A 27871-nucleotide genomic window follows, 5' to 3' on the forward strand; every position below is an offset into this window, starting at 1 on the left:
TGTAATTCCATTTGAGCTCTTCCTTTGAGGAGTTTAATTTTCTTAAAAAAACTACTTAGAGTTAACAGTTTTTTAGCTGTTGGCCTAGAGATTGATAATTTTTTTTCTTTTGAGAGTTTGACATATAATTCCACCAAACTGGATATGAGCTATGCAATCGTGAAAAAAGTATGTTTCTCCAGTCTAATAAATTGCTCATATTTTGTTTTTGAGCTCAGATAATTTTAGACCTTTTTCTGAGAGAAAGGAGGGAAACCTTGAGATTTTTATAACCTACGACGATTTTCATGGGAACAGTTTCACTGGTCTACCATAGAATTTGGCTTTTGAATGAATAAATTAAAAATTATAGGAATAGTGTTTATATTACTGACTTCAGCAGGTGTGTTTGAAATAACGTGATTGCAACTATATTTACTGAACACTGCTATGTGCTAATTACTCTGGTAGGTGATGTTCAGGCATTTTTTTCATTGATCCCTACAAGAATTTTATTATATGTCCATTTGTAGAAGAAGCAGCTGAGGCTTAGAAAGTTTTAATGACTTTTCCAGTGGTGCATTGCTAATCACAAGAGCTCGGATTTGAACCCAGGCCATCTATGTTGTATCGTAAGCATAATGCATCTTTGGTACTGCAGAAAAAGACATAGATAGTTCCTCATGAATTCATAAGTATCATGTAATTTAAATGATAGCATTGATCAGAATGTACAATTAAAGTTGTTTTTGTATGTATGCGATGTTGCCTTGGCTTTCATGTTATGGATATACGCTTTTGGTCAACCTTTCTAGGTGGCTTTTCATTTCATTTGCTGATTATAAGGAAAAAAATCACAACTGTATTTCAGAACAATTTTGTTATTATGTATAAAAGCCACAAAATGATATGAAAAGAAGTAAAATTATGGTTCCCTTCACAAGCTTAACTTGGGTATTTTATGCCATATATATTAAAGCATAAATTTAACATCACTTAGCATCCCAGAAAATACTAGAAATGCATAAAGGAGGACTGTCTTTAGTTGCTATGGGAACCATTTGCTCTAAAAAATTTGGAGTAGTTAAAATCACATCCATTATTGTTTTAGTCAGTTAAATATCTATATCTATATTTATATAATATCATACTGAACAATCAGACTGAAGCTACTGAAAACCTTTAGGCGTATACCGTATGTTTTAACTTAGTATGATTTTGGATTACCTTTATTTAAAAATAAAAATTTCTTTTATATTGATGAAACAGTATAACATGTCTAGGGATACTCTAGAAGAAATTAATTAATAATTTTTCCTTTGTGATATTATCTAACTCAGCCAAAAAAAGATGTAAGCAACAGGTGCTGTAGGATGTGGCAGGAACAGGTAGGGCAGTAGAGAGCCCCTTCCTCCATAGCAACCTTGAGGTCTCCTGGCCTGGACTTGAAATTGGACTTTTTATTTTTATTTTTTTCTTTCCAGCTTTTATTTTAGGTCAGAGGGTACATATGCAGGTTTGTTACATGGGTAGATTTTGTGTTGCTGGGGTTTGGTGTCCAAGTGGTTTTGTCACCCAGGTGGCAAGCATAGTACCTGATAGGTAGTTTTTCGACCCTCACCCTCCTCCCACCCTCCACCCTAAAGTAGACCCTGGTGTCTGAAATTGGATTTTTAAAACTACTGGTCAGGTTGTGTCAGTGTGGAGGGCAGAAGAGAAGGAAGGGCATCGCCACTAATCTTAAGGTCCGCTTCCTTTGGGCCTACAAACTGTACATTCTGGGAAAGCCTTCTTTCTTCTTTCTTCTTTTCTCATATTCAGCGGAAGGTTCACTTGCTCTTCTTGCTTTCAAGTATCTGAGGCTATCCCATGAGAAAGGAAGACAGAGATGGCCATGATTGGGGCTGCTTGCTTCATGGGGCCGGTGGGAACTGGGAACAGACAGAAGCCCCACCCGCTGCTGAGCTGGCAGGGCAGGAACCTCATGCTCCCTGTGCGCAGCTGCGGCTGCCCAGCCATGGCCTCAGACCCAGCATCCTTGTGCTCTTAGAGGCTGGGAGCAGGCAGGAGCCCTGCCCTCCCAGGCGCAGCTGCAGCCACCCAGCCACAGCTGTGGACCTGGGCATCTTTGCACTCTCAGGGACTCAGGAAGACACCCCTGCACCTGCAGGCTTCAAAGTGCCTGCTCCCACTGACTGGCCTCTCCCTGTTCCCAGTGCCCGCTTCAATCTTGGAGCAAAGTTGAGGCCAAACCCAGGGCTGTTGCAACCCAGCCAGGTGTGTGTGTGCCCAGGGCAGCGCTGACATGCCAGCCCCTTGCCACCTTAGCCCTTTCCTGACTTTAGGCACTGACAAGCATGGGAGGAAGGCTGAGGTGGTGTTGAGGGCAGTTTGGCACTGGCCTGCAGGTGCCCCTTAGCATGAACAGCCTGGGTGCCATGAACAGGAGGCAGACAGGCTCCAGGGCAGATGGGGGAGTTCCCCGGTGAAGTCCCACCTTCAAGCTAGGGAAGGCCTGAAGCCTGGGAGCTGTCAGTCCTGCAGTCCGGGAGTGGGAAATTATGGTGCTCTTTTTGTGCCCACCCATGGCCACCCATGAACCGATCAGCACACACTTCCTCCCCTCTGAAGCCCATAAAATCCATGGACTCAGCCAGACTTGAGCACTCAGGCCGACCTGCCTGGGGAGAGGAGCTACCCACTCCAGGATCTCCTCTCTGCTGAGAGCTGAGCACTTGACTGGATGACCTGCCTGCATAGAGGAGCTACCCACTCAAGGGTCTCCTCTCTGCTGAGAGCTAAACACTTGTTGAGACACCCTCACTGTGGAGTGGAGCTGACCACTGTGGGTTTCCTTTGTGCTATTCTGTCATTCAATAAAGCTCCTGTTCACCTTACTCATCCTCCACTTGTCTGCATACCTCATTCTTCCCGGACGCAGGACAAGAACTCGGGACCCACCAAATGGCGGGGCTGCAAGGGCTATAACACAAGCAGGGCCGAAACATGCTCCTTGCTCACCACGTTGTGGGTGACAAGAAAGAGAGAAGGAGAGAAGACCTACAGCCCTTCAGGAAGCCCAGACCTAGAAGCTCCCTGAGCCAGGGCTGTGACACCCTCTTTGTGGCTGCAGTTCCTGGTGTCTCAAGCTTCTAGGTGCCACCATATTCCCCATTGCCAGCCTTGGAAGCTGCTTGCAGGGAGCTGGTGCCCATGCCAGCACCTGGAGCTGCCCATCCTGCCACAGCCAGTGTGCCTGGCTGTGCACAGTGGCCAGATCCCATGCTCGCTCACTCACACACCCCTCACCTCTCCACTTGCCCTTGGCAGGCATGGAATCCAGGCCGGTAGTGTCAGCCGAGTGCAGCCTGCCAGGCCAAGTGGGCCCACTGGTCCTGAGCAAAACTCAGGTAAAGGTACCACTGGCCACAGAGGTTTCTGGGGGTCGAAGCAATACCCCAAGGGATCCCATAACATTATCAGCCATTGATGATCATTGCCTTGACTCATTAATTCATTAGGAGTTGCAGAATGGTCTAGGGCTATCAGTCACTTACTGTCATCACTAAAAGTGACCAAGGTAGTTATAATTATTGTTGTCATCATCAGCATAGTCGTCATCAGCTTGTGTGTTTGAACACATTTGATGTGTTTCAGTCCATTGTACTTAATATCTTTATTGCTGCTCACATCTTCCCCAGCCTTCCAGTGGGGCTTACTCTCCATGGGTGACTCCTGTCCTGGTCCATCTCAGGGAGCTTCTTTGCTTTCTGGTGTGATGACATATTCTAGGTGTATATTTTCCATTTTCTACTTCAGACCTAGAATTGGCCATTTTTCCAGGGAATCCTGGTTCTCTTTCTGTGGGAAATGGCCATTAGAAATTACAATCTGAACATAGAGGTGCTCATTACTACTTTATTTATTTTATTGTTTATTGTTTTTGGATCTTCTCATTGGAGAGAGCTAGGATATCTAGGTATGCACACATACACACATTTAAAGACAAACTGTGCCCTGAGTGCATACTGACAATTCCTGTGCAAATTCAAAACTGTAGGGATTTTAACCTCCTTTATCTTACATCTTTATCCTCTTTCAACTGTGTTTTCAGAAGAGTTGTATATTTTAAGGCACATTGACTAAGGAAAAGTGACGTTATTAACCAGCCATGTGAATGACTAGCTTGATCTTTTAGATCATGTTTGATAGGTAGCACAGGCACTGCCACTCTCCCCATACTAGAGTGCTATAATTACAGTCTAAAAGTGAACTGGCTTGAGATCTAGTTTTGCAAAGGTTTGAACCTTTAAATATGTGAAAAAATGTTCGTCAGTGTTGGGCTCCTTAGTTTTATTTGGCCAAGTTAACCCAGTTAACAGTTGGATATTTGATTTTAAGACTACAGAACTTCTAATTTTGCTGGCATTTCTAGTTACTGCATTTATTATGTATTTCTATATTATTTGGATTAACTTCTAGATAAAATTTAAATACAGGTTTATTAAATAATGTTATTCAGCTATTATGAATATATCATGAAATGAACTATGTCTAAATAACAGAATGAAGCTCTAAATTTCCATAATCAAATTCCTCTTGAATATACTGATAATAATAGGATATAACTTTGGATATCTGTATATTATTTTGGCTATCTGTATATTCATTAGCCAACTGACCATGTACTTGTCAATATATATTGCTAGTATATGATGATACAAGTAAGAATTTTTAGTTTTAGTACAGTACTCCAAATTGATAAATATTTGGGTTAACTTGGTTGTGGTCTAGAAATCAAAGGTCAATACTATGTTACTTATTAAAATAAAACATATGGGCTGTATAAAGGGTAGATTCTTCTTTGAGATGTTCAATTAATACAGGATTTAGCTTGCATAAGATATTTCAAACAAAATTACTCCAGGCCCTGCTGATGTTATTAGTGATGTCAGTGTTAAGAATTTCAATCAATATCTTACAAATGGGCATATTTGGAAGTTGGATAATACAGACTATTTTCACTATTGAAGAAATGAAAGTGCCGTTTAATCCCCACCTGTATGTCTGAGGAAGGGGGACTGGCTCAGAGCTCCTTGATGTCTGTGCACTCAGAGCAGCTCCAAAATGCCTGAGATTGATTAATTTGCTGCAAGTGCTGCTAACTTCCCAGACCTCAATTTCTTTCAATCATTGCTCTGATTATTGCAAAACTATTTCTGAAAGACTTAATATGTATCTTTTGCTGGGTAAATTACTGCTCATTTACAAGTCCTAGAGTTAGTCCATTGCATAAAGAAGGTTGTAAGTCTAATTTAAATAACTATCAGTACTTTTTTCTAGCCTGCTCAAATTGAAATACATGCACATTTGAAGATACTCTTGCTTTTATAAAGAGCTGTATTTAACCCGGTCAGATATCTCCTCTTAGGCATCATCATTATGGTTATTTCACTAAGTGGACAAAAGATGGGTCAGTGATTTCTTTAACAACCCAGGACATTCGGTCTCTGTGCTTTGCATGGAGTCTGAGGTTTTTGTTCCCAACAATTGTGTCCTAGGCTGTCTCTCCCAGTGAACTCTCATATGGTAAAGAACAGTCCGATGCCCATCCTTCATCATTTTTTATGGTCCTTCTGTCACGCTATTAAGAATGTAGAGTGCCAGTGCTTGGCAGGGCTGCCTCTTTCTTATTCTGAAAATTGGGCAAAATCTGGCTGACAATTTTGCGTCTCAACCTGATGTATATTTTCATCATTTTGTTTTGCTAGAATAACAAAAAGTTCCCTATGGGTTTCTAGATGCTCAGTGGTACCCGAGGTTCTGAACACACTGACCTCTCCAGGTGTCACTGTCATGGGGAAAGGACAGCAGGGGCAAAGACTCTCATGCCTGTCTGCACCTGACTTGCAGCAAAGGGATTGGGGCTGGCCGTCACTCCCCACACTTCACAGTTTAATTCCAGCCTAGAGGATGGAATCTGGGGACCAAAAGACATCTTAAAATCAATTAATTTAGTCACTCGTTCAATGCCTGAATCACTTTTAATATCACCACCGTCCTCCCTAGGATGTACAAGGCATGGTTTATATGTTAAAGTTAGAGCAATAAAAACCTGGCAAGGATCCTTGCCTTCATGGGACTTGTATTCTAATAGGGGAGATAGACAGCAACTATGATAAGTAAGAGAATTATGCAGCATGTTAGGAAGGGGTCAGTGGCACTCATAAAAGAACAGCTAGGTGGTGCCAAGTAGGAGCATGTTTCAGTTTGGAATTTAGGCATCAGGTTAGGCCTCAGTGAAGTATTTGAGCAGTCCCTGGAAGGAGATGGAGTTGGCTCTGGGGGGTGGGTGGGAAGCATCCTAGGAGGAGGAAGAGGTCTCAAGGAAGAAGGAAGCCTGGGCTGGAAAGAACAGCCAGGAGCCCACATGGTGGGGCTGAGTCAGCCGGCACAGTGGTGCCGCCATGGCACAGTGGGACTGGGAGTGCCTGAGGATGGGAGGACTGGGTGTGTGCCTTCTCGGTGGTCATTCTTAGTACCTTAGCCTGTACTCCAAAATCTATAATCAGAAAGTTTCCGTATTTAATTTGGTAGCAAAACCTCCCCATTTTTGTAATTCATTTGGTGACCAAACCTGACCTGAATGGATGTGAAGCTATTTAGGGTCTCTGTTTTTTCCTACTTAAAGTCAATATTCCTAGGTTTTGATGCAGAAATATCAAAACCTAGGAATTATGGGGTGCTGTCTCAGACTCTCTTTGGGGTGTCAAAGAATATGCAGTGCAGATGCCTTTATGAAATAAAATAAAAAATCTGAATTCTGAACCACATTTTACTGCGAGTATTTCAGATAAGTAAGTACTGGTGACTTTTACTAGCTCCCTGTGGCCCAGACATTCACGTCCCATTCCTGTTTTATGTGCCTGTCCTTTCCATGCTGGAAGATGGTTGTCCTCTCCCCCTCGTTCTCAGCTAGCCGTGTTAATGACTAGCCTGGTCTCCGGCTCCTCCCCTTCTTCAGTTCCCTAACTGTGGGCCAGAGGATTTATTCACTGTCTAGTCCACAGTCCTCTGAACACGTCTGCTTCTCATATGATCTGCCGAAAGCCTGAGGCTCTGAATGGAATTCTGTGTGCTGGGACAGGGACAAGAGGGACCATCTCTCCAGATACTTCATTAATACAACAGAAAATTGAATTAGGATTTTAGACAAAACCTGCTCCACAATTGTTATGTATCTTTTAATGATGAAGATGATGCTAAATCAGAACTCTATCCACTTAACAAAGTCCGATTTTACAGGGAAGCATCAGATGCACATTTATTTTTATTGATGTTTATCTTGTTTTAATTTATTGTTTGGCTTTGTAGATATCTTTTTCCATCCCTTTTTGTTAATTTATGTGCTCATTTATTGTCACCTGTACATTTGAGAAGCACATCTATGACTATCAAAGGCAGGAATAAACATGTTGAGAGAAGTCAGAGATGAGGAAATAGCCTTGTGCCAAGGCACCAGAAACAGACGTCAGCGTTGGTGCCGACGAGCAGCTGCGACTCTGGTCACTTGCACGTTTCTAGTCCACCTGATCTTCCTGGCAGTTATCCCATCTTGTTCTCCTCGTATGCACAGAGCTATCATAGGAGACGTTGCCTGGTGCTTTGCCAGTGACTCTGAACACTGTGCTTCCTCATTTCCTCATGCTCCAAGAAATATGGTTTGACACTGGAAGAAGAAAAGTAGTACTTTTCCTCACCCATCACAAGGTTTATGGCTGAAATCCCTATAATAAAAGACAGATTAACAAGATAAACACATAAAAAATTATTTAATACGGCTGGGTGTGGTGGCTCACACCTGTAATCCCAGCACTTTGGGAGGCCGAGGCGGGCAATTACAAGGTCAGGATTTCCAGACCAGGCTGGCCAATATGGTGAAACCCTGTGTCTACTGAAAATACAAAAATTAGCTGGTTTGGTGGCAGGTGCCTGTAGTCCCAGCTGATTGGGAGGCTGAGGCAGGAAAATTACTTGAACCCAGGAGACAGAGGTTGCAGCGAGCCAAGATCGAGCTGCTGCATTCCAGCCTGGGTGACAGAGCAAGACTCCGTCTCAAAGAAAAAAAAAAAAAAAATTATTTAATACAAGTTTTACATGGCACAGGAGCCTTCAGAAAATGAAGACCCAAAGACTGAGAGAAAACTGTGTTTTTATGGACAGTCACGTGGAAGTGTGATTGAGGGACAACAGGGCAGGATCTGATGGTAATAAGCGGGGTGCACTGAACAAGGCCTGTTTGTTCAGATTCTCTGTGACCTGTGTGACATTCCTGCCCTCCAGATACAGGGCAGGATACCTGCCACATGAAGGCAGGCCTTTAGGGGAGGATGGAAGGAGGAAGTCAGAGAGTGACCTCTGAGTTTCCTAGCCCATCTCAGGGCAGAAAGGGGCAAGTGGAATTTTTCTCGGCTTCTTTCAGCTTAAAATACGCGGTATGCCAAGGTGCCATATTTTGGGGTATCATTTCCTGTACTGCCGTCAACACTAACAGTGGAGGGTGAGGTCTCTCTCCTCCCTTCTCCTCCCCACCCAGTACTTTGAGGACACCCCCTCATTTCTCCTCCATTAGCCCCAAAGTGCAGTTGCTGCCTTACGCATGTCTTCTCAGAATGGGGCTGATAGCCTGACGTTGCTGTTGCACCTCACACATGTTTTGCTTTAAGAACCAGGGAGGGGTCTATGAATGTGTACATGTCAGGATTTGAAAGGAAACTAATAACGTCATTGAAGGCTTGTATCTTTTTTCCCTCGTGGATCACATCTTTCTGCGTGTTGGGTCATATGGCCTTTCGTTTCTGTGCCTCTCCCCATCCTTGCCCTGCCTGGTCCTTTCTTCCCCATGCTTCCTTTCCTATTGCCTCGCCCAGCTTTCCCCACTCCTTTCTGATTTTCTATCTTCACACTGTCATTCCCCCACTCTTCTCCAGTGTAGACGGCACTGTTTCTTTCTTCTGTTTTGTTATCCCACTGCTCCTGTGGCTCTTCTGTCTCTTCATGCCTTCCTGGTTTGGCCTCTACTCATTTCATTCATCTCGTGGGGTGCCTCCAGGGTTGCTGTCTTCAGGCTGCTATTCTAGCTCATGGTTCCAAAGTGGGGTACTCTTCTTCGGTGACCCAACATGACCTTAAAGTCTTGCTTATGCACCTTTGACAAATCAAGATGCACGACACCTGGACACCTTCAAAAAGCCACAGGGCTTTTAGTTTATCTGATGATCACCATATTGGCATCTTATTGCTGCCTTAACAAATTAACTCAAACCTTGTGGCTTCATCATCTTACTGTTTTGCAGGTCAGAAGCCCTAAAATAAGGTGATGGCAGGTTTGGTTCCTCTCAAAAGCTCTGGGAAGAATCTGGTCCTTGCCTTTTCCAGCTTCTAGAGACCTCCCTCATATTTTGTCTTGTAATCCTCTCTTCACACTTCAAAGCCCATTGGCACAACCTCTGCTTCTGTTATCTTTCCTTCGCATTGACCCTTCTGCCTTCCTCATAAATAGAACCTTGTGATCACGTTTGGCCAACCCAGATAATCCAGCCTATCTTCTCATCTCTAGATCCTTATTTTAATCATATCTGCAAACTCCTTTTTGCCATGTAAGGTAACATAGTCCCAGATTCTGGGGACTAGGATGTAGACATCTTTGGAGGCCCTTATTCTGCCTACCACAGTCATGATGAATTGGGGCAGTGTTGCTGACTGACGACACACAGGACCTCTAAAGCGTTTTTATTTTCCCTGTTAGTCTCCATTGTAAATAGGGATTCTTTGTCTAGGGTTTGGGGTTTAAGTCTGTTAATTTAACAGAACCTCATTTTTCTGTTCTACCCCTGGAACATTTTTTTCCACTGAGGCTGTGATTCCTAGAGTCAGCCAGTATTTCTTGAGGTCTATTTATTGTGCACCTGGGTACACAAAATGAGTAAGATACGACCCTGTACCTTATGGACTGCTAAAGGAGAAAATGTTACTGCAGTAGAGTACACATTGTGTTGATTTCATTTTCATTTTCCAGATATCTTTAGGTTCCATCCCTTTCTCTCTGTCTTCTCTCTGTGTGTCATTTGTTACTGTGATTTCTGAAAACAATTTACCCAGTTTCCCTTGACATCAGTTGGGCTCACACCCTATCTCCTCCAGTCCATTACTGTACACACAGAGGTGTTTGTGTTACCTCTTTGCCTAAGGTCCTTCCATTCCCCACATCAAAATACACTGAAATCTTCAACATGTCATATTTCTTGTTGGAGTCTGTATTGTGCTTTTCCTTCCAGCCTTTTTACCTGTCATACCGAGAAGCACTTCTGTTCTTGCTGTATGGGATAAGTTATACTTCCCTTAGAGTTCCCCTGGAGTTCTCCTATACTTTCCCTATAGTTTTTTTTATAGTTCTCCTATAGTTCCCCCATAGTTACCCTATATTTCCCCTACAGTTCTGTGCTCTTTCTTGGCTCCTGACTCTGGAGAGCTTCTCTTATTCACTAGACTTTTCCTCTTCATTCCTTGCCTGAGAAACTTCTGTGCATCCCCAAGCCTGGGCTTAAGCAATGCTTCCTAGAAAGCTTGCACTGACACCATCCCCAGGACTATAGTTTGAATATTTGTCGCCTCCAAAACTCATGTTGAAATATTAATCACCAGTATTAAATCAGTATTTAATCTCCAGTGTCGTTATTGAGAGGTGGGGCCTTTAAGAGGTGATTGGGTCATCATAGGAGAGCCTTCATTAATGGATTAATACATGTATGGATTAGTGGATTAATGGGTTATCATGGGAGAGGGACTAGTGGCTTTATGAGAAGAGGAGAGACTTGAACTAGCACACTCAGCCCCCTCACCATGTGATGTCCTATGCTGCCTCAAGAATCTGCAGAGTCCCGGCTGGGCACGGTGGCTCACGCCTGTAATCCCAGCACTTTGGAAGGCTGAGGCGGGAGGATCACGAGATCAGGAGATTGAGACCATCCTGGCGAACATGGTGAAGCCCTGTCTCTACTAAAAATACAAAAAAAAAAAAATTAGCCGGGCATGGTGGAGGGCGCCTGTAGTCCCAGCTATTTGGGAGGCAGAGGCAGGGAGAATGGCGAGAACCCAGGAGGTGGAGCTTGCAGTGAGCGGAGATCGCGCCTTTGCACTCCAGCCTGGGCAACAGAGTGAGACTCCGTCTCAAAAAAAAAAAAAAGAAAAGAAAAGAATATGCAGAGTCCCCACCAGCAAGAAGGCCCTCACCAGATGAGGCCATTTGACCTGGGCTTCTTAGCCTCCATTACTGAAAGAAATACATTTCTTTATAAATTTTAGTTTCAGATATTCTGTTATAAGCAACAGAAAACAGACTAAGACATCCAGTCAGGTCTTCTCCTCTGTGCTATGGGAGGCAGTTCATTGCTCTGTATTGTAATTATTGCCTTGTCTGTTTTTTTTCTAGCCAGACAATAAACTCAATTAGGTAAATGATGGTTCTTTTAATTTTATGCTCTCTTATATGATATAGATGTGCCCCATAAAAGATTATCACTGAATATTGGTTGAACGAATGCCTGAATCCATGCACACGTGAATGGTTTAATACAAAATGGCCTGCAGATTTGAGTAAGATGTGTGATTTGCTATTCCTGTGTAGATTCTAAGCTAAAATGATTGCTACTTAGCACTTGGTTTCTCCTCCCTATGTACTATTTCTCTTGAAGCTGAATCTGACTTTTCATGTGATTAAGTACATGAGTTAAAAATTTTTTAAAGGCTCATTCCTGAGAGTTCATATGACTCACTAGAGTCACGCAGGGCTCCTAGTCCGAGGCTGTTTATTTTATAGGGCCCATCTGTGGCACGAAGACAGTGCTACTGTGAGTCATACTCCTCTCAGCATATGCATAAATCCAAAAAGGAAGCTTTCTTATAGTTGAGCGCCCTCAGTACAGCCTTGAATAGTTGTGAGGGGTCAGTGAGTGCAAACTTGAAATTGTTTTTGAATAAACATTCTTTTGATAGATGCTTCTATTTGGAAAAATATTAGGAGATTATTACAAAAGGATATTATTACAGGATTCATGCCAAAAGTAAATAGATAAATAAATGGGTAGATAGCCCTAAGGCCTCTTTGTTGTCGTTAATAAACAACTACTTACAGATATGAAATCTGCCTTTATGGCTTAATTTCTTTTCCCTTCAAAAACTAGAGATGTGGTTCTTTTTCAGTTTGGAAACAGGACAAGGGAGTAGTATGTCTAAGATTATCCTTAGGGCTAGAATTTGCTTATTTCCTGGGGTGGGGTGAGAATCAGAGACTGACTATCTATGGAAAACAGAGAGGAACCTTTCTCCTGTTGTATTATTAATGCTAAATTTGGTTTTGTTTCATTTTTTAACTTCTTGATGCTGTCTATGAGAACAAACTTAGGGCATTCAGTGAAAAAAACACACGCAGACATATGTGGGACTTTATATTCTGACTTACGACATTGTGTAGTATAAACAAGACTGTTTTACACATAATACTAAAGATAATGTTGATGGAACTGTTCTTCCCCACTCGTGATGTTTCCTTCCAAGTGGCAGGAACTGTACTATTGCAGCACTCCTGTCTGCCTTCTCACTGCCCAAGCTGAAGCTGCCTGGGAGGAAGAGCTGAGCATGCCTAGCCCAGCCCCTTCTTTGGGGAGCTGACTGCCTATGGGAACCCTGTCCCTCCATCCTGTGAGTTTTACAGCAGCACTCAACATATGGGAGGCCTTGTGTTTTTCTAGGGTGGCCTGGGACTGGGTTGGTGAGTCTGTTTATTCTGTGCTTCAGGATTAGCAAGCCCATTGTTCTTGCACTCTTAAGTCATATTCCTCTGTCTCAGGTTTATCAGTAATAAAGGTGGTACTTTGATAGCCGCTCTGCCTTTCTCCGTGAATTCATCACTCAGGTGTTCCAGCACTTGGGCGGGGCTGCATGGTGGAGTTGTTATGGCTGTGTCCTTGCGTATGCCTGTGGGTTCTCCCAGCAGCCCTGACAGTGGGTGGTATCATCTCCTCTTTACAGATTAGGAAGTGAGGCTCTATGAAGGTTAACCACTCTGGATGAACACTATAGGTTTGGCATTCTGGTCAGGCTAACTCCCAAACTTGTGTCCCTTAGGTGATTCGGCCAATGAAAATATCACAGATAAAAGCTTTTAAAGGACTTTGCATAGTGTAAATCACTGGGTAATACAAATGAGTTCGATTCCTTTGTAGGCTAGCATTTTCGTAGCTATGAATGTAAACATTTTAATATAGCCTGCAAGTCCCTGGGCACACAGGTGCTTGCCTACCTCTCTAGCTCCACTGGCTGCCTTAACTTCATCCAAAGCCTTCATCTCTTTCTCACCATCTTGAGCTTCCTGTAGCGTTTCCTATAACTAGAATGCTCTTCCCCTCCCACCCTTCCCCTTTGCCTGGTTAGCTTCTGTTTACCCTTCAGATCTCAACTCACATGTCACTTCCTCAGACTAGCCTCCCACAGCCACTGTATCTGCAGTTTGTCTACAGTGGGGTTTCTGCTAGCCAGCCCATCTTTCCTAAACCACCCTGGCCATCGTTTGTGATTATGTATTCACTCTAACCTGTACACCCCAAGCAACTGCAGGCCCGTAAGCCCAGCCACCACTTTTCTTTTGTGTACCATTGTGATCATGCTGTCTTGACATAGTGATAGCACCTGGTTGGGATGCCAAGAGTGGTTGCTGAGTGAATAATGGACTAGTGCTTGGGCATTATGCTTGGCATAATAATCATGTATTAGCCTTGAGGTCTTTGTCCATTGTTTTTTACTAATACTTATAAATAACATGTTAAAGATAGCCTCTTTCCTGATTATAAAATACACACACACACACACACACACACGTTTCAGCTTTCAGGGCTAGATATTCGTAGATACTCGTATTTGTCTATGGGGGACTGTTGGTGTGAGAAACTTTATATATATATGTGTGTGTGTATATATATATATAGAGAGAGAGAGAGAGAGAAGAGAGATTGCAAGAGCGAGGGCACACACAAGAGAGAGAACTAAAATCTCTAACCTGCTTTTGAGGCGTTAAATCTCTAACCTGCTTTTGAAGCCACGAGGTTTGAGGCTTTAAACTATTGGAAACACAGAATGCTTTTCCAAGTGTGCATAACTAAAAGGGTTACTTAGTATATGGGGATAATAAAAGACCAAACTGCCCCAGCTGTGGAACCTTGTTTATGTGGTCATGGGGATATGGGATGTAGAGAGGAACCTCTCTTGTTACATATGAATGTCATTTAATAGTTACTAGGCACCTACTTCTGTTTGGTTTTGTATATCCAGGAAGAACGTCAAAAGGGTTGAACTATTCTTTTAGTCCTATTCAATAGGGAGTACTCTAAAACCTAACTTATAGTTGAATGTTATTCTTAATACAGTGTTTATTACTTCATTTATAAAATGAGGTCAGTAACAGGGTAGTGGGTAAGCTACTTTTATTTCCTAGTCAAGCATAAAAATAAGAGAAAGTGCTATAAGACCAAAGTGGATAGTTTGAGAACAAGGTAACAAGTTTTCTGTATTTTTACTCCCCCATTGCACTAATTAACATAATTAATATTTTGAAGAGGCAAAAACAAAAAATGTCTTCACACTTAATTTTGCATCGCTCAGTCTTTAAAGTGTTGATCATGGCAGAATTTTAGTTTCCTGCTGAGCTATTCTCCTGGTACAACTGCCCATGGGTAATAAGCAACTGCACCAAGGTCTGCATGAAAATAGCATGGGTAATATGCCGTTGGGTGTCTGACTGTTTTGCTCTGACAGCTTATATTGCTTCTTTTTGTCCTCGCCACCCTACTTGATACAGGGCATTGATGTGCGAGATGCTCCTCTGAAGGAAATCAAGGTGACCAGCTCCCGACGCTTCATTGCTTCATTTAATGTTGTGAATACCACCAAACGAGATGCTGGAAAGTACCGCTGCATGATTCGCACTGAAGGAGGTGTTGGAATATCAAACTATGCAGAGTTGGTAGTTAAAGGTATTTAATGTGTTTTTATACCCCAGAATATTCTTCTAAAGTAGATATGTTAGGTGATTGTTAGTTCATTATCCCTTTAAAGCTCAAACTTGTCTGTTTCTGAACAGTGGTTTGATGACAGGCTATTTTGATGGATTGCATTTTAAGTACAAATTTTGCATGTGAACAATATTTTTCAAAAATGTATTTTATCTATGTTGATTTAGTTGCATACAAAACAATGGATGTGCTCTTGGCAAAGTCTTCTGCCAACTCTATAAACAGAGAGTACAACCTATATAATTTTTTTAAGGAATAAAATTTTTTACTGATAGAAAATCACTTAAAATGCAAATATTCATCAGCCAGGGTGTTTATGATAGCAGAGTGTTTAATAAAATGAAGCAGTGTCAGTATAAAAATGCTCAGTCATATCATACAAGCCATATTGATAATACTGTGTTAACATTCGTAATGTTCCAGTTAGGTTCTATTACTATATTTTGCATGACTGAAAAATTGAGTCATTATATTTAAGAAGGTGGGGGATGAGGGAAATAGAAAGAGGAAATAAGTTTGCTTTAGCTGGTTTAATGGGTTTTTTGTAGGCTGAGGAATTTATAGCATTAAGCCACCAAGACAATTTTTGGTCCCAGACAGGATAATTTGGACTTTGAGGTGTACCATGAGGCATTTTTAGACAACCTGTGGCAAGCCATTGCTGTTTTTCCTAGGAGAACAGAATGAGGCCTGCTTTAAGAAAAGTTTTCCCTGTGTTTGTTAAATATGGCACATAAAATTGATCTGTCTACATATATAATTCCAGCACTTTGGGAAGCTGAGGCCAGAAGTTCCAGACCAGCCTGGACAACATATTGAGACCCCATCTCTACAAAAATTTTTAAAAATAAAAAAAGTTAGCCAGGTGTGGTGGCACTGCCTATACTCCCAACTAGTCAGGAGGCTGAGGTGGGAGGATTACCTGAGCCCAGGAGTTCTAGGCTGCAGTGAGCTATGATTGTGCCCCTGCACTCCAGCCAACCTGGACAGAGTGAGACCCTGTCTCTTAGACAAAAATTGTCTGTTTTTTATGTGGTATTACTTTTATCTGCACATTTCTCAAGATAGGCAGCTTTAAAGATTGCTGGATTCAAATCCCAGAACTAGGTATGTGGATATGGGCCAGTGGCTTGCCCTGTGTGTGCTGCTGTTTCCTTGTGTGTAAGGTAGATATCAGATAATAATGTTATCTACCTTATAGGGCCATGAGGAAGATCAAATGCAAAGTGTATATTATATATAGGACACTTGGAACAGTGTACATAGTGAGTGGTGGGTGCTTGACAGGACCTTGGTGGGAAGGGAGAGGAAGACAGGGATAAAATTCTCTCTGGTCCAGTCTGTCAGTGATCTTCACTGGGGAACGGATGTCAGAACTACCTTTCTAACTTTTTAAAAATATAAATACCTGCCCACCTATTGTCTCCTCCCCGTCTTGCCACACCCATATTGAGTCAGAATATCCAGGGACACAGCCTCTGTTATAAAACCTCCAGAAGAGTCAGCCATATGCTCTGTTGTGAGATCACCACTGCCAGTGTTAGTCACACGTAGCTTATGGGGGACAGTGCACCCCAGTGAGGCCACCTCCAGAATTAATCGTCTGCAGCAGTGACTGATGTTCAGCGTAAGAAAGTGCACATTAAGAAACCTACTCGGATAATGTATTTGTCACAGCAGATTCTTAACATGTTTTTATTTGTGATGAGACTTGAACCAGCCTAATATTTAGGTTTAAAGTCTCCAACAAAACTAAGATTCTTCCCTGCTGTACACACCCTACCCTGTTGAAAGTGCTCTGGCAAGTGAGACATCATGATGTACAAAAAGGACACTAGTTTGCCTACAAACTGTTTCCTCATTTTAGAGTTCATTATCATCATCATTATTACTACCATTATTTAATTTTCATCTTGGTTCATTTGTTTGTGATTTTTCCTTTTCTTTCAATTGCTATACTGCTTCACTGTGACCTGCCACTACCCATGTTATTGATTAGTGGGATGCAAATCTAGTAGTATCTCTAAAAATTCCCTTGTGGAAAAGTTAATTTGTTGGAAGTTATAAGTAAATTATAAATTTCTAGTCTACCTGAACAAACATAATTAGAAAGAATGAATGGGTTCGTATTCCTATTTGTGCACCACATTTTCCTGTCTTATGACAGTGTAGTAGTGTCTTGGCTCACTGTGATAAAAATTTCCAGGGACTTATTTCCATTTCTGCACACTGCCACAGCTCGTGACAATTTGCATGCAGTTAGGACTCAAATATGAAATTTAACTTTTTCTCCAATTATAATTTTATGGCCATATTTTGTATATACATATATTTTTTAATGAGATAACATGCTAGATACTACTAGTTATATAAAGTTATTACCTTGAGGCAATTACTTTAAAATATACACTAACATTTTTAGGCCACTTGTCTATAATTTAACACTTTTTTATACACCATATCATATTTGGAGTGCTAAATTTTACAAATGGGAGAAACTAAAGTCCATAGAGTTTTTAACTTTTTAAGGTCACATACTGATTTGTGGCCAGCCTCCCAAATAAAGACCAAGTCCTTTAATTGACTAACCATCACTCTCATCTTTATTCATGTCTAGCCACTTTTGATAACCAAGGACATAAAAATATTTCATATAATCTCTACAATGCATGTATATATGCATATATATATCAATACCCTATTTAGTTACATTTCTATATTTCATATGTAAACATATTTCATACAGTTAAATATGATACTGACATCCTATTGATGTATCAGGCATTTACATATGCGTATCCATTAGATATACGTCTGTGTGTGTATAAATACTCTCATTACTGGCTTGATTTAGAATTAGTTTTATGGTGTCCTTTCACTTGAATTAAGAAATATTTTAAATTGCTTTTTATCACTTTGTACAGATTAAGATTCTTGCCTTCTCTCTCCTTCCTTCTTTACCTCTTTCATCCTTTCCCTTTGGGAAAATTTGTTGAAAATGCAAATGTGGCCAGGCGCGGTGCCTCACGCCTGTAATCCCAGCACTTTGGGAGGCTGAGGCGGGCGGATCATGAAGTCAGAAGATCGAGACCATCCTGGCTAACACGGTGAAACCCTGTCTCTACTAAAAATACAAAAAATTAGCCGGGCTTGGTGGCGGCCGCCTGTAGTCCCAGCTACTCGGGAGGCTGAGGCAGGAGAATGGTGTGAACCTGGGAGGTGGAGCTTGCAGTGAGCCAAGATGGCGACACTGCACTGGGCGACAGAGCAAGACTCTGTCTCAAAAAGAAAAAAAGAAAAGAAAAGAAAATGTAAATATTGGCCGGGCGTGGTGGCTCACGCCTATAATCCCAGCACTTTGGGAGGCCGAGGCTGGCAGATCACTTGAGGTCAGGAGTTCGAGACCAGCCTGGCCAACATGGTGAAACTCCATTTCTACTAGAAATACAAAAACTAACCAGCCGTGGTGGCACACACCTGTAATCCCAGCTACTCAGGAGGCTGAGGCTGGAGAATCACTTGAACCCAGGAGGCGGAGGCTACAGTTAGCCACAATGGCACCACTGCACTGCAGCCTCGGCGACGGAGCAAGATTCTGTCTAAAAGCGAAAATTTAAATGTTGCCTTATTCTTGTGCTGATTCTTCTGTAAACCAAAAGTCCTTTTGAATGTCTGTCCCAATTATTTCCAGGTTCTAGTTGAATCCTTCATTTGATTTAGCATATCTGGTACTTTTCTTAATGGATAATTAATATAGAAAATATTCTCAGGAAACAAATGCATTAAAGTCCCATCTATTTTAGGATACTAGTAACAATGTCTTAAATGAGTGAGTGTACTCATGACCCTTTGTGACTTTGCCCCTGAGTTTCATTTTGAATGGCAGTTCAACAACCCTTGCTAGCATTTGCAACTTGAAAGTAATTAACTGCTCTTTCAGCCTGGCTACATAAATGCCTTAGGATGTACCGTAAAAGGCCCATTTCATGTCTCGGTTCAAGGAATCGCCTAATGATATGAATTGATGTTAAATCATTGTGAGTTAAGGCAGAGCTGTTTAAAGAAATGAAAAACCAGCACAAAGTTTCAGTTTATAAACAACAGGAACAATATTTTAGTAAATTTACATTATGTTTGTAGTCTCTGAAGTCAAATTCATTCACAGTTTTGTGTCTTACTTTGACTTAGTCGAATGAGATTTCTCCAGCAATTTTAAAAAGTCAGTATGACTTACCCACCTTGAATATAAAAAAGAACTACGACAACCAACTCAACAAAGGGAACCAATGTTGCTGGTTTTTAGCTGGTCTAGGAATTAACCTGGTATCATCTCAGGTGCAAACCTCATGTGGTGCTAGCTTCCCTGAGGTCCTCTGCAGCAGGAAACATGGCTGTGATCGATTAGCTATGTCTGCCATGCAAGAGAATGCAAGAGGGTAGCAGAAATTTCAGCAAGCAAGCCAGCATATTCCAGTAATAGGATATACCGGATTTTATTTTTCCATGCATTTGTATGAACAAAATGAGGAGTTAAAAACAGAACATGCCAAAAAGGCACAAACCACCCATAGATACAGTCTTGAAAAAAATCACTAGATTTATGTTTTTCTGAGAGGGAGATTTATTCAGGTAGAAATATGTTGTTTTGTACAATAATCTCATCATGTGTGGTATCACCCACAGTGACCTTGGCATGAGGAACACCTTCATTTGGTGCCTAGAGAGCTTTCAACGGGCATCTAACTAATATACTGGGAATACTATTTATGTTAAGATTGACAATGTTATAGAAAAGAGTCGGTCTCAGATTTTAAACAAAGAGAGGGACTTTCTTGGGTTGTAAAGTGTGTTTGCTAGTGATTTCTTAGTTTTATCAAGCTGGGTATGGTATGTTTTTTGCTTCAGAGCTTTCCCTTCTATTCACTGCTTTAGTAAGACTTACTACGGGAAGTTCCCTGAATGACAGCAATGGTAGACTCCATTATCCAGAATGCTCGATTCTCCTGTAGCAAAATGAATCCATTGTGATAGTTATTTTGGGAAATGAGTCATCCTGGAAATGTATTTTTGATGAGATAAACTGTAATTTCAGGCATGTTTTTAAAGTGGTGATACCTTTGGAATATAAATATAAGGAAACAATTTAATGATATAGGAACTAATACCTTTGATGATTTTGAAGACATTCTCAATAAGGAGATTAACAATGAATGCTTTCTAGAGCTTAAATGCTACTACTTGAGAGAACTTTTCCCAGTTAACTTTAGTGGAAAAATAAATCCTTTGATATCTGTGTAACTGACTCACTGTAATGGGTGGGCTTACTCATTCAAGATATTGTAATTAGTATCCTAAAACAGGCATCACTTTAATGCATTTTTGTCTTGAGAATATTTTCTGTATTCACCATTACAAAAAGTATCAGATATGCTAATTTGCATATGCTATGCACAGTGGTTGATGTCCTAAAACAAATTAGGGTATGCCTACTTGATTAAGCTTATGTGTTTAAAGATGGTTTATTTCACAACTTTGAATGCTGTGAAAATCTTTATCAACATGCTTTTTCTTATTAACCCAAACAAAATTGTTCTTATCAATTTATTCCTGAAATTTTATTATCTTCTACATTTTAATAATTGATGCATGTTTAGCTCTTTTAAGACTGAAGACAAAGCATCTGAAAGACAGCTTTCTGGTTTGCCTTTCAGAACCACCTGTTCCTATTGCCCCACCTCAGCTCGCCTCCGTAGGAGCTACCTACCTGTGGATACAGCTCAACGCCAACTCCATCAATGGGGACGGGCCCATTGTGGCCCGAGAGGTGGAGTACTGCACGGCCAGTGGGAGCTGGAATGACCGACAGCCAGTCGATTCCACGAGCTATAAAATTGGACACCTTGACCCAGATACAGAATATGAGATTAGTGTGCTCCTGACCAGGCCAGGGGAGGGTGGCACTGGCTCTCCTGGTCCAGCTCTCAGGACAAGAACGAAGTGTGCTGGTGAGTATAAGGAACTCTGCAGCTAATTGTCATTGTCTTTCCTGGTGTTGACTGGCAGCACTGGGGTTGATCAGATGGCTAGCACGCTTCCCCTAGCTCTATCAATACCTGTGTATGAACAGAAAATGCCCTTAGCCTGTGAATAGTCAGCCAACAGCTTGTGAACTTAGGGACCAGTAACCTCCAGGCTTGGTATTTCTCAGCCTGCCCCCACCCTTTTTCCTGTTGTTAATTTACTTCTTACTCTGAGTACCACGTAGTCCATATAGGAATTGTCCGTGAAGTTTACAGAAACTGTCTACTCTAATGATGTCCTCTAATAGGTCAGACTCTCCTACTTGGGCCCCTTTGTTTTATGTTCACAGTTAATGTGCTTGCAGCCTGGAGGGGCTCTGGAATAACAGATTCCATCTTAGAGATAGCCTTAAAGATGTGTTTTCATTGATGGGTGTTTAGTGGAGGGTCTGCCAGTGAATGACTTGGGCCAATTTGTATCATAAGCAAGAGTGATTTGTGTGCTGGGTGCAGTCTTTAGTTTCTTAGATTATAAATTTCTAATTGTGCTAAACCCATTCCGCAACTTAAGTAAAAGTAGGGTTAATGGAGAGAGAAGTGTAAAATCTTCCAAAAATCAAAACCTGAGTAAAGCTCCCAAATTAGAGGTGTAGTGTTGTTTCTATATGGCTACTCTCTGGTAGGAAGCAGAGAGAAACAGTATATTGGGATACTTAAGTGCTCTTTTATCTTGTAAATGAGGAATTTCTGTGTTGAACTGTGTGCTGAGATGAGGAGATTCCATAAACTGTTATGGAGTTAGTTAATTATTCAGATAGCATTAGATAAGAATACATTTATCAATGTTTCATTTCTTTCTTAAGTTTTAAAAATGCTTAGCATAGTCAGACTTTATCTGGTAGGAGTAAGAGAAATTATTAAACCTTAACCATTGTAGCTGGCTTTTAAATTTTTTCTTCATAATTTGTATTATACTGTTTCTACAAGTTCAATACTCATGGAAAATTCTGTATTTTAAAAAATACTTTTGTTAGAAAAGGGAACAGGTACTTTTTTCTTCTGGGGATACATGCTATTGAGTACAGGGACTGGCCTGTGTTAGTAGACTGTGTACTTTGCTATTGTGTACATCTTTCTCTGTTTCTCAGACCCCACATCTGTATCCTACTGGCACCGTTGTGCAGGCAGTCTGGTCCCTGTAATAAGACCTGCTGTTTTGAATTGGTGATTCCCACAGCCCTGAGTGGTGGCTCTAAGGAGAAAGGAGAATTTCCCAATCCTTTCTCTTCCTGTCTTCTTTAAACCTCGTCATCTCCTCTATTTAGTTGAATAAATTCCATCATTGTTGTAAAACAGTTTTATCATTTGTTGCAATGCAAACAATAGCTATGGATAATACTGCCTATATCATTTGACAAGGTAGGCATTGCTTTCAAATCTGTTATTTTACCACTGCCTTATGAATTCTCCAGGGCAGGTTCTTTGATCCCCATAATACAGATGGTGAAAGTGAAGCCCATGTGAGCTCCTTTCCACTTCTAAGCTCACTCTGTAAGAAGTAAGTTTAGTGTTATTTCACTTTAGTGTTAAGAATTCCTGTTTTGAGCATGGCAATATATGATTTTTCTCTCTCTCTCCATAAGCAGGTTAGAATTTCATTGTTTAGATTGGAGAGAGACTGTGATCTGTTACAATTCTAGTCACTAGCAGCCCCACTTACATAATGTTTCCAGTCCTGTTCTTTTTTTTTTACACATTTTCGCCTTTTCTTTTGGTTTTGTGTCTGTACACCTCAGCTATTGACACATTGCTGTATATATATCCACTGATTATAATGCATGTGTCTGTGTTTTCAGGAAGCCTTTTGATATTGCTGTATGATGTGTAAATGGATAATGCTGAAAGAGACAAAGTACCTTTTAATGATAGATTGACAGTTATTTTTAAGAAATGAAAACCAATTTTGAATTGATATTTGTAGGCCCACACTGTGCCTCAATGTATGAAACCTCACCTAAACCAGCAAGCCTAATAATGATGCGCCCTTTCCTCTTAACTGTTTGCAGCCTGCAGTTGGCGCTGTTCGTGATGCATGGTCTGGTTGTGCCCTGTGCTGGCATGGAGTCACCCTTAGAAAATGGAGAGAGATATATTAGGTGAAAGGGTCAAAGATAGAAAGAAGAGGGGGAGGCATGTTAGGTGGGTGAGGAAAATGAAAGGTGAGGAAAGTGAAGTCAAATGAGACTTTTTGCTATAGGAAGAAATATAGTTCACCCTTTCTTGACCTGGGGTTTTGAGAAAATCTGCAGGTAATATCAGTAATCACTGTTTACGATCAGTGTGGAATTTTGGGAAGCAGGAGCAAGTTAAAGGGAAAAATATGCTGTAAATTATAGACTGAAAATTTGGTATCAGTCCCAAAGTATTATTCAGATGGTTTGTGAGCATTTAGAGTACCTAAAGAGCAAGTCATGGATTTCATAAACATGGGAGAGACTAGAGGCATTCTGCAGCAATAAGTGAAAAACATCCTTGGCCAGGGGCAAATGGTTGATGAATCTAATAGGGTGATAAGTAATAGGAATAAATCTAAATCCTTCCTGTATGGTTCAAAAAAGCCAAGAGTACTGGCTTGAAATTAGAGTAATACAATTTAGCAGCAATATGTATGAAGAAGAGATTGAGGATTTGGCTTCAATGCAAATGAATCTATAATGTCATCCATCTTGTATAAATTATCCCTGTGATGTTAGTGCCTCACCATCCCCTGCAAAAAAAAAAAAAAAAAAATCCTAAAATAATCTTAGATTGCATCAGGAAAGCAAAATGCCCATATTGAAGGAGGTGATAGCCTTACTCTACCAGTGCTGTTTAGGCTTCTCGTAATTATCACATTTATTTCTAGTTCCTGCTTTTTAAGAGAGACAGCACAAAATAGATTTTGCCCATGGGGAGGGCAATCAGGATAGGAAAGGATGTGGAACCTTTCTTAACTAATGAGGAATGGTGGAAAGAACTGAGAAGGGAATGGGGAGGAAAGGGCACCTGTGTAAACTCGACAAGAGCTGAGTGAGTTTCTTGTGGCTGATTTGTTCAAGCATAACCTGACATGGTAGAAATTGATTTCTATATTCAGAAGAGGATTGAGCTGGTTGACCTTCAAGATCTCTTCAGTATGAAATTCTATGATTCATTTCTTGTTTGCTTTCTGATGAGATGATCCACCGGATATTTCTACCCTGAAAGTCTTTCAGTTTTGTTTTTATTTCATCCTTGTCTAAATACTCCATAATCATGCTTATCAAGTACTATTCTTTGGGCAGTGAAGGTCTGCTATTACATTTCCAAAAATCCGAGCAAAAGGGGAGAACATATAAGTTTTTATTACAGTGAAGTAAAATAAATTTGAAGGACTGACTCACTCTGAGATTTCCTGCCTGGGTTTTGTGCTAAAATATCACTTCAATTCATGAAATAATAGTGCTTTCGGGTGCTAGAGCCGGAGTCAGCGGTTGAGAACACAGGCTCTGGGAGCAGCTACCTGGGTTTTAGTGTTGGCTCTGCCTGGCAGTAGACACAGGACTAGAGAAAAACCGCTAACCCTCTCTGGGCCTGAGTTGCCTTATCTATAAAACAGAGGTGATGATAATAATAATATGTGTTTCATTGTTTTGTTGTGAGCTTTAATGAGCTACTGAATATCAGTTGCCTAGAACAAACTCTTACATATAGCACGTGGTCAATCAGAGTTAACTACCATTTAATAAATTTTTGTCTTTTAATGTTTTCATTCAGAAGAATTAGACACTGGCTACCTCATTACCCAATGTTTTAGAAATATTGCTTAGCTGGGAAATCTAAAATCTGAGAAGCATGATTTCTATTGTGGGCTCATAGAATTCTTCGCAGTTGTGCATTATGTTCCCATCTGTTAAATCTATTTATTTTGGCCAAGCTCTATGTTTTCGTTTCTGTACTGCATCAGTGACACCTGTCCTATCATTATTTGGTGACACCCATGAAACTGTATTTAGCTTCTTGTATTAAAATGGCAAGATCACTATTTATTGCCCATCATTTTTGTGTGGCTTGTAGACACAATCTCATTACCTGGTGGGATTTCTGCAAGGATTGTATATTAACACACTTGCAAAACTCTTGCTTCTTATGCTTCTGAAAATTATTTCCAAATATATGCACAAGCTCTCCATGTAAGACCTTGATCCAATCACATAGCTTCCCTGATTCCACATCTTCAGCTCTAATTTGGTGCAGCAACACCTGCCCTGACTGTATCATTGGTGTTTTTGAAGATCAGGTTAGATTTTATCTGCAAAGACATTTTTCAAAATGATAAACTGTTCTGCCAATGTGGGTTATGATAAAAAGTGATTATAGTCAGAAGCTACCTTCAAGCTTTATATACATATCCAATTGTTTTCAATTTGCAGTTCAGCTATAGTTGGGTAACTTTAGAGAGTTAAAATTACTTCAGCATCCAGTTAAACAAAATGCAATTTATTTTGTGATTTCTAATGTATCCTATATTCTCAAATTATGTGCAGCCTCTATATCATAAGCCATTGAATAGTAGCTACTTGAAACAGAGAAATGGTTGATGTTGTTAGATTAATTTTCACAGTGGGCTTTTTATGTGTTTTATTTGGAGATACTTTTTATGTATTCTGGTTATTGGTTAACTGTGGTTAAGTGACTTGCTAATAACTGGCCGCAGGAGCTAATGAAGGAGTATTATAAACTAATGACTAAACAATTAAGATTGGTGAGAGTGAAACAAAGCTTAATTAAAATGTGTTCTTTAGCATTAATATACCTAAAAATATTTGAAACAATAATGATTGCACCTTAAAAAATTGTCCATAAGATGCATATTGAGCATCCATATTTGCCGCGCACTATTCCAAGCCCTGCTGGTAGAGTGACAAGATTTCTGTCTCCAGAACTTATATATTTTGGGGTATTGGAGGAAGGGAGTATATAGGCAACATATATATATATATATATGTGTGTGTGTGGCCAAGGCAGGAGGACTGCTTGATACTAGGAGTTTGAGGACAGCCTGGGAAACATAGCAAGACTCCATTGCTACAAAAAATTAAAAGTAATTAGCTGGGCACCGTGGCATACACATGTAGTCTCAGCTACTTGGAAGGCTGAGATAGGAGGACAACTTGAGCCCAGGAGTTGGAGATTACAGTGAGCTGTAATCACACCACTGCACTCCAGCATTGACAGAGTAAAACCCTGTCTCTAATATATATATATTACACACATACCTACACACAACACATGCGTATACAATACAGTGTCAGATAAATGATAAATGTAGTGAAGAAAAATAGAAGAAGGGATAGAGAATAGAGAGGTAGGAGATAATATTTTTTATTATTTTACTATGTTTAAATACACATAACAAAATTTACCATCTTAACCAGTTTTAAGTGTACAGTTAAATCATGTTAAGTATATTCAGCCAATCTCCAGAATCTGTTTTTCGTGTGTGGGTACATAGTAGATGTATATATTTATGAGGTACACGAGATATTTTGATACAGGCATGCAATGTGTAATAATCACATCAGGGTAAATGGGGTATCCATCACCTGAAGCATTTATCCTTTGTGTTACAAACAATCCAGTTACACTCTTTGTTATTTTTAAATGTACAATTAAGTTATTATTGACTCTTGTCACCCTATTGTGCTATCAAATACTAGTTTTATTGAGAATCTTTACATCTTCCCACACTGAAACACTGCATCCACTAAACACTAACTCTCCACTCCCCTTCCCCATAACCCTGGCAACCACCAGTCTCCTTTTTGTCTCTATGGATTTAACTATTTAGATGTCTCCTATAAGTAGAATCATGCAGTATTTGTCTTTCTGTGACTGGCTTATTCCACGTAGCATAATGTTCTCCAGGTTTATCCATGTCATCACGTGTGTGATTGCACCTTTTTAATTATGCTGATAATTGAATTGTATATATTTGTTTCATATAATTCTTTGTGAACTACTTAGAGACTGTAAGCACTGACTTTGGCTTTCAGTTTAAAAATGCACCTTCTTTATGACTTAGGGAAATGTTTACTAGTAAAGCATGTGCTGCTGGGTTCCTGAGGCGTCCAAATACAAGCAGGTATCCTAGAAACGTTCTGTCAGAATGGCAGAGCCATCCCATCCACAGCTAGCCTGCTGCTTGCTGGGAATAGGAGTAATGTATTAGAAGTCTTTAATAAATGTGATGTGTAAGAAGTATACACATTTTTATAAATGTGATTTTTTAATAAAAGCGATAGTGTTTTTATAACTTCCATTTTTTAAATGATTAAGAGTGAGTGAATTTTAATATCTGTCTGCATAGAGTTATATATTTGTCTGCCTAGTATATGCCTAGTTAGAGCATTTTACATAACTATAATAAAAACTTGGAATATGTATTACATTAAAATGTATTTTGTTGTACTTACATGCTTTGATAACATGCATAATAGCTATCATATCTGCAGTATTTTCAGTGGCAGAAGATACTGGACATACTTGCCACTATTTGGAGTCATTTCACCTTTCAATCTTTGTTCTGTGAAAGGTTCAATGTCTGCTTATCCCATATGTGATATGTAGTTTTGTGAATCTCCTATTTTTTTGTGATGACAGTCGTACTGTTGCACTTGAACAGATATATTTGTGTAGCTTTCTTGTATCCTTCCCTTGTTCTTCTAT

General features: G+C 40.4%; 1 protein-coding gene across 18 annotated transcripts in view; it reads left to right on the plus strand.

Annotated features, from left to right (window-relative positions):
• Positions 1-27871, plus strand: part of PTPRM (protein tyrosine phosphatase receptor type M) — an 834094-nt gene that overhangs the window by 369886 nt on the left and 436337 nt on the right. For 7 of the 18 annotated variants that reach the window (XM_055238011.2, XM_055238031.2, XM_055238021.2 and 4 more), the window contains exons 6-7: positions 14891-15065; positions 20816-21109. In XM_055238011.2, the coding sequence (XP_055093986.1) occupies positions 14891-15065; positions 20816-21109 (469 nt within the window). Of the gene's footprint in view, positions 1-12584; positions 12739-12762; positions 12809-14890; positions 15066-20815; positions 21110-27871 lie in introns of those variants that run through there. The other 11 variants (XM_063618817.1, XM_055238086.2, XM_055238106.2 and 8 more) reach the window with 6 other exon arrangements.

The sequence above is a fragment of the Symphalangus syndactylus genome, chromosome 1, assembly GCF_028878055.3.
Source record: "Symphalangus syndactylus isolate Jambi chromosome 1, NHGRI_mSymSyn1-v2.1_pri, whole genome shotgun sequence".
In the NCBI taxonomy this organism is placed as follows: domain Eukaryota; kingdom Metazoa; phylum Chordata; class Mammalia; order Primates; family Hylobatidae; genus Symphalangus; species Symphalangus syndactylus.